Below are 13,247 nucleotides of genomic sequence, written 5' to 3' on the forward strand. Positions count from 1 at the left end.
AATGCTGCTAGTTAAGAAGTTCATTATCTAAATAGATCCAGTATTTCACCACTTTTGCTATTTTGTTTCCATATTCATTTACTTAACAAATACTTTTCATAGTTGAAATTAATACTACCTGAATTAGTGACCTATACTTTACCTCTATGTATTTATATAGTCTAAACTTTATGATTTCAGGATTAATGATGAATTTAAAAACTAAAAAGGAGGGTAAAATTAAGAGAAACTAAAGTAAAATAAAGCACTTTTATTTTTCATAGTATGATCTTACAGCATAAGAATACAGCATAAGAATTTGATTTGATACAGCATAAGAATAGAAACTACCATTTATATAAATCTGATCTGTTAGAGAGTTGTACATGCCTCTGAAAATGTCCTGAAATATCCTCTAGAAATTATTATTAGACAATATCACCTCCTGAATGTTTCTTGGTTTACTTAGACCAGTTTTCCAAAAGTGTATTACATGGAATTATAGATCCATTGTGATCTATATAATTTTAAATGCCAACCGCCAGTCTCCTAGAACTGTCTTTTAATTGTTCTCTACCTATTGAGATACATTAGAAAATGCATGCCGCTTCCTGTTAATATGTGTCGAGTGTATGGGACAGTAATAAAATATTTGTTTAAAAGAGTCATTTCATTAATAGAATTTTACACACAGATTTTAACAATACATTTTCTAAGTATGGCAAATGCAGAATTGTCTTTAAGAGATATGTGAAATTATTTCAATTTAAGTTCCTACTTGAAATACTTTTTATATTTTATTTTTTTATTTTTATTTTTTAAAGATTTTATTTATTTATTTGACAGAAACACAGCGAGAGAGGGAACACAAGCAGAGGGAGTAGGAGAGGGAGAAGCAGGCTCCCCGCTGAGCAGGGAGCCCAATGCGGGGCTCGATCCCAGGACCCTGAGATCATGACCTGAGCCGAAGGCAGACACTTAACGACTGAGCCACCCAGGCGCCCCGAAATACTTTTTATTCAATGTTATTTTTCAGTTTGTTTCTATTATTAGTGAAGTCTCTTAATTATAATTTTAGGCAGTTCTCATAATTATAGTTTGTGTTCCCAAAGTATATATATTGATTATTTGGAAACTGGAACACATTTTCCTTAGAAACAGTGATGTTTGTAGAACACCTCATAAAATAGTAGCATAGAACTAAATGGACATTAAAAATTTTTTTCTATGGGAAAATCTATTCCAGGTTATACTATAGAAATAGATGTTTCTGCAGGGCAGCCCTAGCTTTTTAAAAAATGTAACCTATTTTTTCTACATATGACTAATGTTTGAGCATGAAATTGATTATTAAATCATAAGTGTAAGACTTGTGTTTAACAATCACTCAAACATATTTATTGTGCGCTATGGTATGCTAGATACTGGAAACAACTATGAACTGGGAAGACATAGTTACTGTCCTCTTGGGGCTTTCAGTCTAATGAGATTAATTAAAAAGGCAATTATAATATATTGGAAATAAAATGTGGCAATTCCATAAGAAGGACACCTAACATGTGGTCTCAGAGAAGTATCTGTGAAGGAAATTACATCTATGTTGAGATCCGAAGCATGAGAATTTTAGTTAGTTGAGGGAAGACTTGGGAGAGGGGGGTGGGGGTGTTTTAGGAAGAGGGGATAGAAGATTTAAAGAATGGAATGTGAGAGAGTTTTTGTTCCCTGCACAGGAATTTTAAGTAGTTTAGTTGGTTGGAATACCTGAAAGAGAATATGATAAAAGATAAAGGTTGAGGAGAGGTAATCAGGGTATATAATATGAAAGGCCTTGTAGGCCAGTTTGAGAAGTTTGGACTTAAAGTCCAGGAGCTGGATTTTGAAGGGTTTTAAGCAGAGAATTGACTTGATCAAATTTGCATTTAGGAAGACTACTCTGAAGGCAGGTATAGAGAAATGATTAAAGAGAGAAGACTGTATTCTTGGTAAACATTATCATTGATTTAGGAGTGGAGATAAGCTGACATAATTAAATACATAGAAGATAGAAGAGGCAAGACTTGGGTATTATGAGAAGATATAACAATAGAGAAGAATTAAGAGTGACCCCAGTTGTTAGAGCTTGAGCAACTATGTAGATAAGGGTGTCATTTAGTGAAAGAAAGCAGGAGATTGAGTAGGTTGAGAAAAAAAATAATGAACTCAATTTTAGGTAGGTTGAGTTGTATTGTTTATAAGACATTCAAATGGAATTGGTATGGGAAAATGGTAGGAAGTGGGATATATGGATCCGAAGGTAATGAGATAGAGTATGGTGATTAACATAACATAATAAAGAAAGAAAGAAAGAAAGAAAAAGGAAGAAAGAAAGAAAGAAAGAAAGTAAAGAAAGAAAAGAAAAAGTATAAGAATTTGAACAGTTAAAAAAACAAGAATTTATGATCATTGAAAAGATGAGATTGTGCATGAAGAGTGTATAGAAAACAGGTAGCAACCTAGCAGACAGTCAACCAATTCTGACTCACAGATATCTTGTTTTGTTTGGCTATCAGAGTATTTAAATATGTTCTGAGTTCTAATATTTGAAAATTGGCAAGTAGAAATAAAAATTTGGGTTTCCAGATTTTCATGAAAATTCATAATGAGACAATTCTAGTTCGGTATTCTTGCCTGGCAGTCAGTAATCAGCTGGAACTGAGTAACAACCTTCCTTCTGTAGGTGGATAATGTGCTATTCAGTTTGGTACAGTTCTCATTCAGCCTGTTTGCTTCATTTGCAATACCTGCCTGGCTCCTGTGTGCTCTTGAATTCATGACCATATATTATATGAGAATAGATGACAGACCAGGATAGAATACAAAGGAATATCAATATTTAAGATATAGGAAGAGAAAGAAGGCCCATAAAAGAAACTAAAGAAGCCATGATGGTAAATGAGAGGAAGAGAGATAAATAGGGATAACTAGAAGAATTATTGGGCATTATTTAGATGGATATTATATGATTTTAATTTCATTGATAATTCTATCTGAAGTAATTTTTGTAGGAATTACAGAATCCAGAGTGTACACCAATGCTTTTTTATTTTTTAAGTCAATTTCTAATGGCCATAAGTCTTTCAAGGAATGTTTGATAGTTTTTGGAAGTATAATGTCAGGGGAAAAGTTAGAAAAAATGTATCAAAATGTTAGTAGTCATTATATTCAGGCAGTAAAATAATGTGAGAGATTTTTTTCTTTTGACTATTAGTATCTTCTAAGTTTGGAATTTTTTTTACAACAAATAATATATCTTCTATAGTCTGAAAAAGTCAATACAAATAACTGAAGTTTAATGCTAAATTATTTTCTGAACTTGAGTGTTTTACAAATTCTGAGAATCTAAATGGAAGAGTTTTGCATATGGTCTAACTAGTGTTTCTCAAAGTATGTTTCAGTGATTCCCTTAATATGGTCAATGAGAAATAATTCTATGGGCTAGTACTTTGGGAAAATATTGAAGATTTCAGTATTCACTTGCATATTATGGCTCTAAGAACCTTTGTAGAAGAAAAAAATATTTAACTTTGTTTAATTCAGGGTTTCCCAAACTTTTTTGATATGGAACACTCTTTATGTGAAATACCTTATATATTCATTAGTTTATCATGGAGCACACTTTGGTATTTGTTGTTCCAATCATACCCAAGAAACAGGAATTTGTAGGTTATTGGATATTATTAGTTTCCAAAGGATAATTGAAGGACACTGTTCCCTATGAGAGGCACCTTACTCTAATAAAACATTGCATTTAGAATGCAGAAAATAACTCTAGTTTCCAATTATTCCAGTGATTACAACAGTCATAATACATACTATTCATTGAGTACTTACTATGTTTTGGCATTATATTAGGTGCTATATATAAATATTCTAATCCTTGTAATTAGTAGGATCAGTACTACTATCTCCATTTTTAGATAAGAAAATTTAGGATAAAACTGATAACAAAATATCTTATAAGTCTGTATTTATTCCTCTGAGTCTCGGTGGGGAGTCAGTATCTGGGAAACCTGGAGTTAATTTGTCACTTTTATCTGATCCCAAAAAGTTTTAAAATGTATTCTTCTTTACTATTTTGTGAAGAATCTTTGACGGTTTTCATGTATGCATAAGAAATAAATTATATTTTAAAAAGAAATAAATTAAAACTATGTCAATATAATCATAATAGGATTAATCTGGCATAATCAGACTGTTGAAGAAAAGATGTAGAAAATGAGCAATAATAAATCTATGGTCATATCAGGTCATATTGTATTTAAACATGACATAATCATATTCAACAATGATATGTCAAAGTAGGAAATATAAAAGAAACATGCCAGATATCAGAGTAGAATATTTTTAAAGTCAGATTTACAGAGTACAGGTCTTTTTAACAATATGCACTTAGACACATAGTTAGCTGTTATTGATTACCCTGGATAACCAAATAAATGAGACATAACCAGCAAACTAGGTTTCCCCAGTTTGTCAGTTTTCTGTAAGTTGGCTAGCACTAGAGAGAATTTCTTTGTAAATCAAAGGAGCTATTATACTTTTCTTAGGAGCAAAATCAGAGGTTTTATGTCAAAGAAAGTTGTAAGTCAGTTATGTACTTTGCAATTTGGCTGAAACAGGCTTATAGCATTAGCTTTGTGGCCATGTAAGTTTTCTTTGTCTGTGTAAGTTCAATTTCAAATTTTCAGAGGCTTAGATCTGGCAACAAACATAAAAATACCAATGCATAAATTCATAATTTGATGAAAAGACATAATTCATCTTGACTATTCATAATTTTTCTTTGATAATGAAGAAACAAAGTTGATAACGTGAAAGATCTAAAGCATCCCTTTCATTATTAATATTATCTCTTCGAGTATATAATTTTTATGCTATAGAAATGAAGAATCCTGTTGTTATGTGGATCTCTGCTCTTAAACCTGATTTAAAAAAAAAAATTACACTTCCTCTAATAGAGTTAATAAGAGAAAGAAAAGTGGTCTTAAAGAAAACAACCAAAACTCAAATGAATCTAAGTTTAAACCTGAGAATATTGGGAGTGTATTCCAGAGTAATTTCTTTGTTCCAGTCTATAATGGTAAGGTGTTTTAATTTTTATTTTTTAATTACTATTTTTTAATTACCATTTTGAATTGATTTAACAGATCTACAAAGACTCATCCAGGTCCAGTTGTACATTTAAGTGATAGCCCAAGAGACGAAGGGAAAGTGAGTATTACAAATACCATTATTCTTGCATTTATTTTCCTCATTCTTGAATGAAGGTGTTTCTTACTATTATTTTGTACCTAACTTGTAGCACAGTTCAAAGCATTCAGTGTTTTCTAAAATTATAATGTTGAATGAATGAATGAGCAAATAATGAATAAATGAATTATTCACACTAGTAATGGTCCCAAATTAAGTCTTTATTTTCACCTAGAGCTAAAGTTGGTATTTAATTCTAGAATTTTGAGGAAGTTATGGAATATGTGGAACAACTTGAATTTTCAAATATTTTATGCTGTAACTTAACAATATGTTTATCAATACCATTAATCATTGGCTTCTGCTATTCAGTTTTGGTAATGATAAATGGCCAATACTAAATAATCATAAATTAGCCAATTTTGATTTTATAAATAGGTAATTATATAGAAAATTGTTCTGAGGTTACAGAAATAATCCTTATTCATTTTGTTTATTCATAATTTTCTTTTGATGATAAGGAAACAAAGTTGATAATATGAAAAGATCTAAAGCATCACTTTCATCATAAATATGGCCTCTTCAAGAATTTATTTTTTAGCTAAGTACCATAGAAAACACCTGAGTAAATTAGTTAGTATAGGTTTGCTTCTTTATTTTTAAATGATAAAAACTGAATTTGCCTAATAAATATTGAGCCTGAAAGTCAAGTCTGCCTAATGGTAATAGAAAGAAAACTGGATTTCTTCAAATTGATCCATAAATACAGTGTTATTCCAATCAGGTGTCATCAGAATTTACTTATTTTTAAAGAAGTGATTCTAAAATTCTTAAGAAAAGGGCACCTGGGTTGCTCAGTCAGTTAAGCGTCTGCCTTTGGCTCAGGTCATGATCCCAGACTCCTGGGATCAAGTCCAGAAACGGGCTTCCTGCTCCTCAGAGAGTCTGCTTCTCTCTCTGCCTCTACATCTCTCTCTCTCTCTTTGTCTTTCATGAATAAATAAATAAAATCTTAAAAAAAATAAAATAAAATTCTTAAGAAAAAGAAAATGTTTTTCTCCACATCCTCACCAACACTTGTTATTTCTTGTGTTTTTGATTTTAACCATTCTGACAGGTGTAATGTGACATCTCATTATGGTTTTGATTTGCATTTCCCTGATTATGAGTGATGTTGAGCATCTTTTCATGTGTGTTTCATCTATATGTCTTCTTTGGAAAAATGTCTATTCATGTCTTTTGCCCATTTTTTAATTGGATTATTTGTGGTTTTTGGTGGTGTATCAGTTCTTAATATATTTTGGATATTAACCCATTACTGGATATATCATTTGCAAATATCTTCAGTAGGTAGCCTTTTTGTTTTGTTAATGTTTTTATTCACCTTACAAAAGCTTTTTTTTTTTTTTTTAAGATTTATTTATTTATGGGGCGCCTGGATGGCTCAGTCTGTTAAGCATGTGCCTTCGGCTCAGGTCATAATCCCAGGATCCTGGGATGGAGCCCACCCATGTCGTCAGGCTCCCTGCTCAGGGGGGAGTCTGCTTCTCCCTCTACCCCTCCCTGCTCGAGCTCTCTGTCTCTCTCTCTAATATAAATAAAATCTTTTTTTTAAAAAAAGATTTACCTATTTATTTTAGAGAGAGGGAGCATGAGTGTGAGTGGGAAGGAGGGGCAGAGGGAGAGAATCTTTTAAGCAGACTCCCCGATGAGTGCAGAGCCCCACCCTGGCTGGATCCGATGACCCATGAGATCATGACCTGAGCTGAAGGAAACTAATGGACTGAGCCACCCAGGTGCCTTTGTACAAAAGCTTTTTATTTTGGTGTAGTACCAATAGCTTAATTTTGCTTTTGTTTTCCTTGCCTGAAGAAACATATCTAGAAAAATATTTCGATAGCTGATGTCAAAGAAATTACTGACTATGTTTTCTTCTAAGAGTTTTATGGTTTCAGGTCTCACATTTAGGTCTTTAGTCCATTTTGAGTTTATTTTTGTATATAGTGTAAGAAAGTGGTCCAGTTTCATTCTTTTGCATGTAGCCATTTAGTTTTCCCAGCACTTGCTTTGGCAGCACATATACTAAAATTGGAATGATACAGAGAAAATTAGCATGGCCCCTGGGCAAGAATGACAGTCAAATTAGTTTTCCCAGCACCATTTGTTGAAGAGACTGTCTTTTCACCATTGTGTATTATTGCCTCCTTTATCATAGATTAATTGACCATATAAGCATGGGTTTATTTCTGGACTCTCTATTCTGTTCATTGATCTATGTGTCTGTTCTTGTGCCAGTATCATACTGTTTTACTACAGCTTCATAGTGTATCTTGAATTCTGGGATTATGATGCCTCCAGCTTTATGCACTGTTGGTGGGAATGCATATTGGTACAGCCCCTGTGAAAAATAGTATAGAAGCTCCTCAAAAAATAAAAAATGGAAATACCATATGATCTAATAATCACACTATTGGACATTTATCCAAAACCCAAAAACACCCATTTGAAAAGATATATGCACTCCTGTGTTTATTGCAGCATTATTTACAATAGCCAGCATATAGTAGCAACCCATGTGTCCATCCACAGATGAATGGATGAAGAAGATGTGGTATATATACACAATGGGGAATATTGCCCATCCATAAAAAAAAGAATGAGATCTTGTCATTTGCAACAATATGGATGGATCTGGAGGATGAAATAAGTGAAATAAGAGAAAGACAGATACCATATGATTTGACTCATATGTGGAATTTAAGAAACAAAACAAATGAACAAAGAGAAAAAGAGACAAGCAAAAAACCAGACTCTTGATTATAGAGAACAAATCTTTTGTTGCCAGAGAGGAGGAGGTTGGGGAGAGGGTTGAAATAGATAAATGGGATCAAGAACACACTTATCTTGATGAGCACTGAATAATGTATAGAATTGTTGAATTATACATATTGTACACCTGAAAGTAATATAAGCTGTATATAAAAAAAAGAAGAAAAATAAAATTAGTAACTATAAATTTTGAAAAGGGAAAATGTTTTAAGACATTTTTTATTTTATTTTATTTTTCTTCAAGTTTTTATTTAAATTCCAGTTAGTTAACAGTGTAATATTAGTTTCAGGTATAGTATTTAGTAATTCATCACTTACATACAACACCCAGTACTTATCACAGCAAGTGCCCTCCTTAGTACCCATCACCCATTTAACCCATTCCCCACCCACCTCCCTTCTAGTAACCCTTAGTTTGTTCTCTATAGTTAAGAATCTGTTTTCTGGTTTTCCTCTCTTTTTTTCCCCCCCTCTGTTCATCTGTTTTGTTTCTTAAATTCCACATGTGAGTGAAATCATATAGTATTTGTCTTTCTCTGACTGACATTTCACTTATAATACTCTCTAGTTTCATCCATGTCATTGCAAATGGCAAGATCTCATTCTTTTCTTGGCTGAGTAATATTCCATTGTGTGTGTGTGTGTGTGTAATCTTTATTCATTCACTGGTTGATGGACATTTGGGTTCTTTCCATAATTTAGCTATCGTTAAAAAGAAATGTAGTACAGGGGCGCCTGGGTGGCTCAGTTGTTAAGCGTCTGCCTTCGGCTCGGGTCATGATCCCGGAGTCCTGGGATCGAGCCCCGCATCGGGCTCCCTGCTCGGCGGGAAGCCTGCTTCTCCCTCTCCCACTCCCCCTGCTTGTGTTCCCTCTCTCGCTGTGTCTCTCTCTGTCAAAAAAAAAAAAAAAAAAAAAAAAATCTTAAAAAAAAAAGAAATGTAGTACATTGTGATATTGGAACAAGGGGATACAAAATGACCAATAGATCTAAATGGATATTCCAGAAATGGTTCAGACATTTGATGTAATTTTTGGATATTTTAGAGAAGATGTTTTAGGACATAATAAACTATTGAATAAATGGTGTTGAACAATTGGCTAACCATTTTGAAAAAAAGGAACCTACCTTACACCATTCACAGAAATAAATTCCAGATGGAGAAAATATGTAAATGTTAAAATCACAACTCAGAAAGTTTTAGAAGAAACTATAGGAAATGGGTTTTTACTGTGAAGTAGGGACATCCTTGGGCAAGACATAAAACCTGAAAGCTTTAAGGAATATACCATAACAAGACAATCATGATAAGAGACAGACAAGATATTTGCTTACATATATAGTAGGCAAATAATAAACATGCAAAATATATAGGAACTTGTACTAAATCCTCATCTCTCTTAATAGGAAATCAATAGATAACGTCTAATTAATATATCAAGAAATGGCAATATAAACATATTTAGAAATATGGGAGTAAGTCTACTAGAAAAGACAATTATAAGAGTTGAAAATGTGGTTGCCCCTTACCTCTAGAGAGCAGAATTTGGCTGCTGAGAGGAGGAAATGGCCTCACTAATAATTACTAGGGAAATGCATTATCCCATTTTTTCCACATCAGACTGGCAAAATATTAAAAATATTAATAATATCAGGAATGGAAAATATTAATAATTGAGAAATGGATATCTAGATACTGTAGTAGTAGGTATATATACCAGTATAAGCAATTTGGCATTATCACCATTTAAAACATATATTCATTATGATTTAGAAAATTCATTTCAGATGTCTATCCTATTTATATGATCAAGGGGCAAAATACTGAAATCAGCCTAAAGTTCAATTAATAGAAAATTGAATAAATGAATGCTAATATATTCACACAGTAGAATGCTGTACTGATATGGAAAGTTCTTTAAGCCACGATTTTTAAAAGAAAAGTTGCAGAACAATAAGCACGCTATAAAACCACTTGAAAATGCATTTGTATTTTTATTATATATTCAAATACCCAAGAAAAAAGTCCTAAAAGTATATGTACAAATCTGGGGAGGATACTGGAAATTGGAACTGGGGAAAATGATCAAAGGTATTATTTCCTTTGTGTTCAAATTTTTATGAAAGAATATAATGTGTTAATTATGTAATTAAAAATTAAAAGGAATGCAAAATAAATTAGTATTAGAGTCAGAAGACTATATGTTTGAATTGTGGCTCTACTACTTATTAGCATATAATCTTGAATAAATCATTTGACTTCTTGTAGGCTAGTTTTTCCATCAATAGCCTTTTGACACATAGAAGTTTTTTATTCAACTTTATCAGTCTTTTCATTTGATTCTTGCATTTTGTTTCTTATTCAGTAAATCATTTCTTCCTGAGGTAAAATATAATCCTTTTTTTTAAAAAAATCAGTTTTAAGGCTTTCCATTTCATAATTAGATTTTAACCTAAATAAAATTTATTTTATGTTGGTTTGGGATAAGGGATACTTATGTTTTACATATAAATAATTCATTTATTGAATAGTCATTTCAGTTACCACTGATGTATAAGAACATCTCACGCATATATCAGTTCCCATATTTGGATGGGTCTTTTTCTGGACTTTTTCCTCTGTTGCATTGATATGTTTATTTACTATTGTACTTTTACTACATTTTATTAGAAATAACTAATAAAAGTTGCAGAAAATATCTTGTTATCTGTTAGGCCTGACCCTTCTCCCTTCTCCATCTTGGCTTTTTCTGATTATCTATAGTACTATATACATTTTAGAATCAGTTTATCAAGTTCTATGTAAATCCCTCCTGAAATTTTGTTTGAAACTTAGACATACTGATTAGAAAAAATTTACTTCATTAAGATACTAATGTTCCATCTATAAACATGATATATTTCCTTTGGTTTTCTTACCTTTTTCTATATAGCTTTGTAACTTTTTGCACAAAATTCTTACATATCTTTTGTTAGCTTAATTCTAAGTACTTTATAGTTTTTATTGCTCCTGTGAATTAATTTTCTTAAATTTTAATTTTAATTAATTTTAGTGTATAAAATATTGATTTTGTTATTTTATATTCCTTGCATCACCAAATGTTCTGTTTATAAAAGCTGTTCTTGGATTATCTGGAATAGTCTACATATAAAAGTATAGAAAATGTAGACAAATTTTGTTTCTTCCTTTCTAAATTTATATATTTTTATATATATATTTGTTTTGTTGGATAGGAATCCAGTGCAGTGTTGAATATAAATGGTTTTAATGGGAACTTTCTTTTATTTCCAACTGCAAACAAAATGTCTCCCAAGATTTCAACATTAAGATGTTTGCTACATACAGGTTGTTGGTTGAATGCTTTAATGAAGTTAAAAAGTTTCCACCTATTTCCAATATTCTAAGAGTTTTAAATTATAGTGTTGAATTTTATTGAATGCTTTTCTACATGTATTGAGATATGTTTTGTGCTAATCTCAGCCTATTGTTAATGATGCTATGGTCTAGAAATACTTGGGGACACTCAGTTGGGCCTGAGGCCAGCCCCCACAGACATTTCCCTTTTTCAGAGCCAGTGTTGTGGTTTGACCAGCCTCTTGGTTCTTATAATGGCCAAGATGCACCTCAGCAACAACCATCAGGGAACTTTGAAAAACAAAGTTTATTATTCACAAGTCTTAGAGGGTACACAACATGTTTGGGGCCACTCAGTGAAGTCATGGGTAGAGAAAGAGTGAGATAGAGTACATGGACCTGGGGTTCTGCTTTTATTGGGGTTGAGAGTGGGGTGCCTAGGGTTTCACATGTTCACTTTATTTGTGAATTTAAAACATTAGAGCAGAATTAAAGTATGGTAAGGCAAAAGTAAGCTGTCAATCAAATTGTCAAAGGGGAACTTCATGGATGGGGCAGCCTGGCTTTTTATCTAATAATGTAGCTGACAATGTATTTATTCAAGATGGATGTCTGAAGAGAGGATGCCTCAGCAATCAAAAGCTTAATGTCAGGCACATATATTACAATCCAAAAAGCTGACTCTCAGATACTTACACTAGAAATGACTATTCCTTAATTTGTTAATTTGTTGAAATGTTAATGGATTTTCTCATTTTAAAAATTTTACATTTCTGGTATAAATTCAACTTGGAAAAGACAAATTTTCATGGAGGTTTGGTGGTGAAGTGAAAGAAGGAACAAATTACTTATGTTAAGGTTTATACTAAAACAGCATAGTATCAAGGAATTAGAAAATAGACCATCCTCTAAGATAACATTTACTAAAGAAACTGTGCATAAGTATATCAAATTGAAGAGGGTGCTCTTCTACTGAGAGGTACCTATATTGGACATAATATTGTATATATCTCCTTGAATTCTCTCAGCCTTGTTTGTCTCCCAAATTCTTAACTGTTTGCTTCATCTCAGTTTTGGCAGGATTAATCAGCTTCATACAGTACTATTTCCTTAAGTTGACTGGCTATGCCAAGTCTAAACTCCACCCTTTAATTCTGGATTCAGATAATGTGCCATACTATAAGGCATGAGATCTGGCTTCCTCAGTGGCTCCCAAAGGGGTCAAATGATACAACTCTGAAGTGAGGGGGTGTTAATTTACCATAGAGAAAACCTTGACCAATACTGACAAGAAATAAAATTCTCCTTTCCTTCCTCCCTGTGGTTGGGCTATTCTGAATTATGGTTTTTCCACATAAGCTGTTAGAGACATCCAGCAAGGCCAAGCAGATACACCTGTTAACTGATTGGCTGTGCCTCTTTTGCTTTTCCCTATGAAATACTGATTAGTATGATGATATATCATCTTACTTTTACTTCTTTGCTTTACTTCACTTTTCCTTTATTATTACAGCCCTGAGATTGCACTTCTCAGTGAAACATTAGCACCTAAGCCTAGCCTCAGCCTGTTTTCTACAGAACCCTGGTTAAGATAATAGTTATCAGAATTGTTCTAGTTGAGAGATTGGAAACTACAGCCAATGGCATAAATCTGGCTTGATGCCTGTTTTTGTGAAACAGTTTATTGGGACACAGTCATGTTCACCATTAACATACTGTCTGCGGCTGCTTTCTAACTACAACAACAAAGCCAAGCAGTTGTGACAGAGCTATAAAGCCTGCAAAGCCTAATATATTTACTATCTAGCCCTTTACAAAAAAAGTTTGCTGACTCCTAGATTGTAGACCCTCAGGA

The 13,247-nt window shown here is 32.6% G+C and overlaps 1 protein-coding gene and 1 non-coding gene across 9 annotated transcripts in view; both read left to right on the forward strand.

Annotated features, from left to right (window-relative positions):
- Positions 1-13,247, forward strand: part of STXBP5L (syntaxin binding protein 5L) — a 428,903-nt gene that overhangs the window by 187,827 nt on the left and 227,829 nt on the right. For all 8 annotated transcript variants that reach the window (XM_078066497.1, XM_078066496.1, XM_078066495.1 and 5 more), the window contains exon 7: positions 5,166-5,229. In XM_078066497.1, coding sequence (XP_077922623.1) covers positions 5,166-5,229 — 64 coding nt within the window. The remainder of the gene's footprint in view (positions 1-5,165; positions 5,230-13,247) is intronic.
- LOC118528804 (U6 spliceosomal RNA) lies at positions 7,271-7,373 on the forward strand. Its single transcript, XR_004913808.1, has one exon. It is a non-coding gene; the product is annotated as a U6 spliceosomal RNA (small nuclear RNA).

The sequence above is a fragment of the Halichoerus grypus genome, chromosome 1, assembly GCF_964656455.1.
Source record: "Halichoerus grypus chromosome 1, mHalGry1.hap1.1, whole genome shotgun sequence".
Lineage (NCBI taxonomy): Eukaryota > Metazoa > Chordata > Mammalia > Carnivora > Phocidae > Halichoerus > Halichoerus grypus.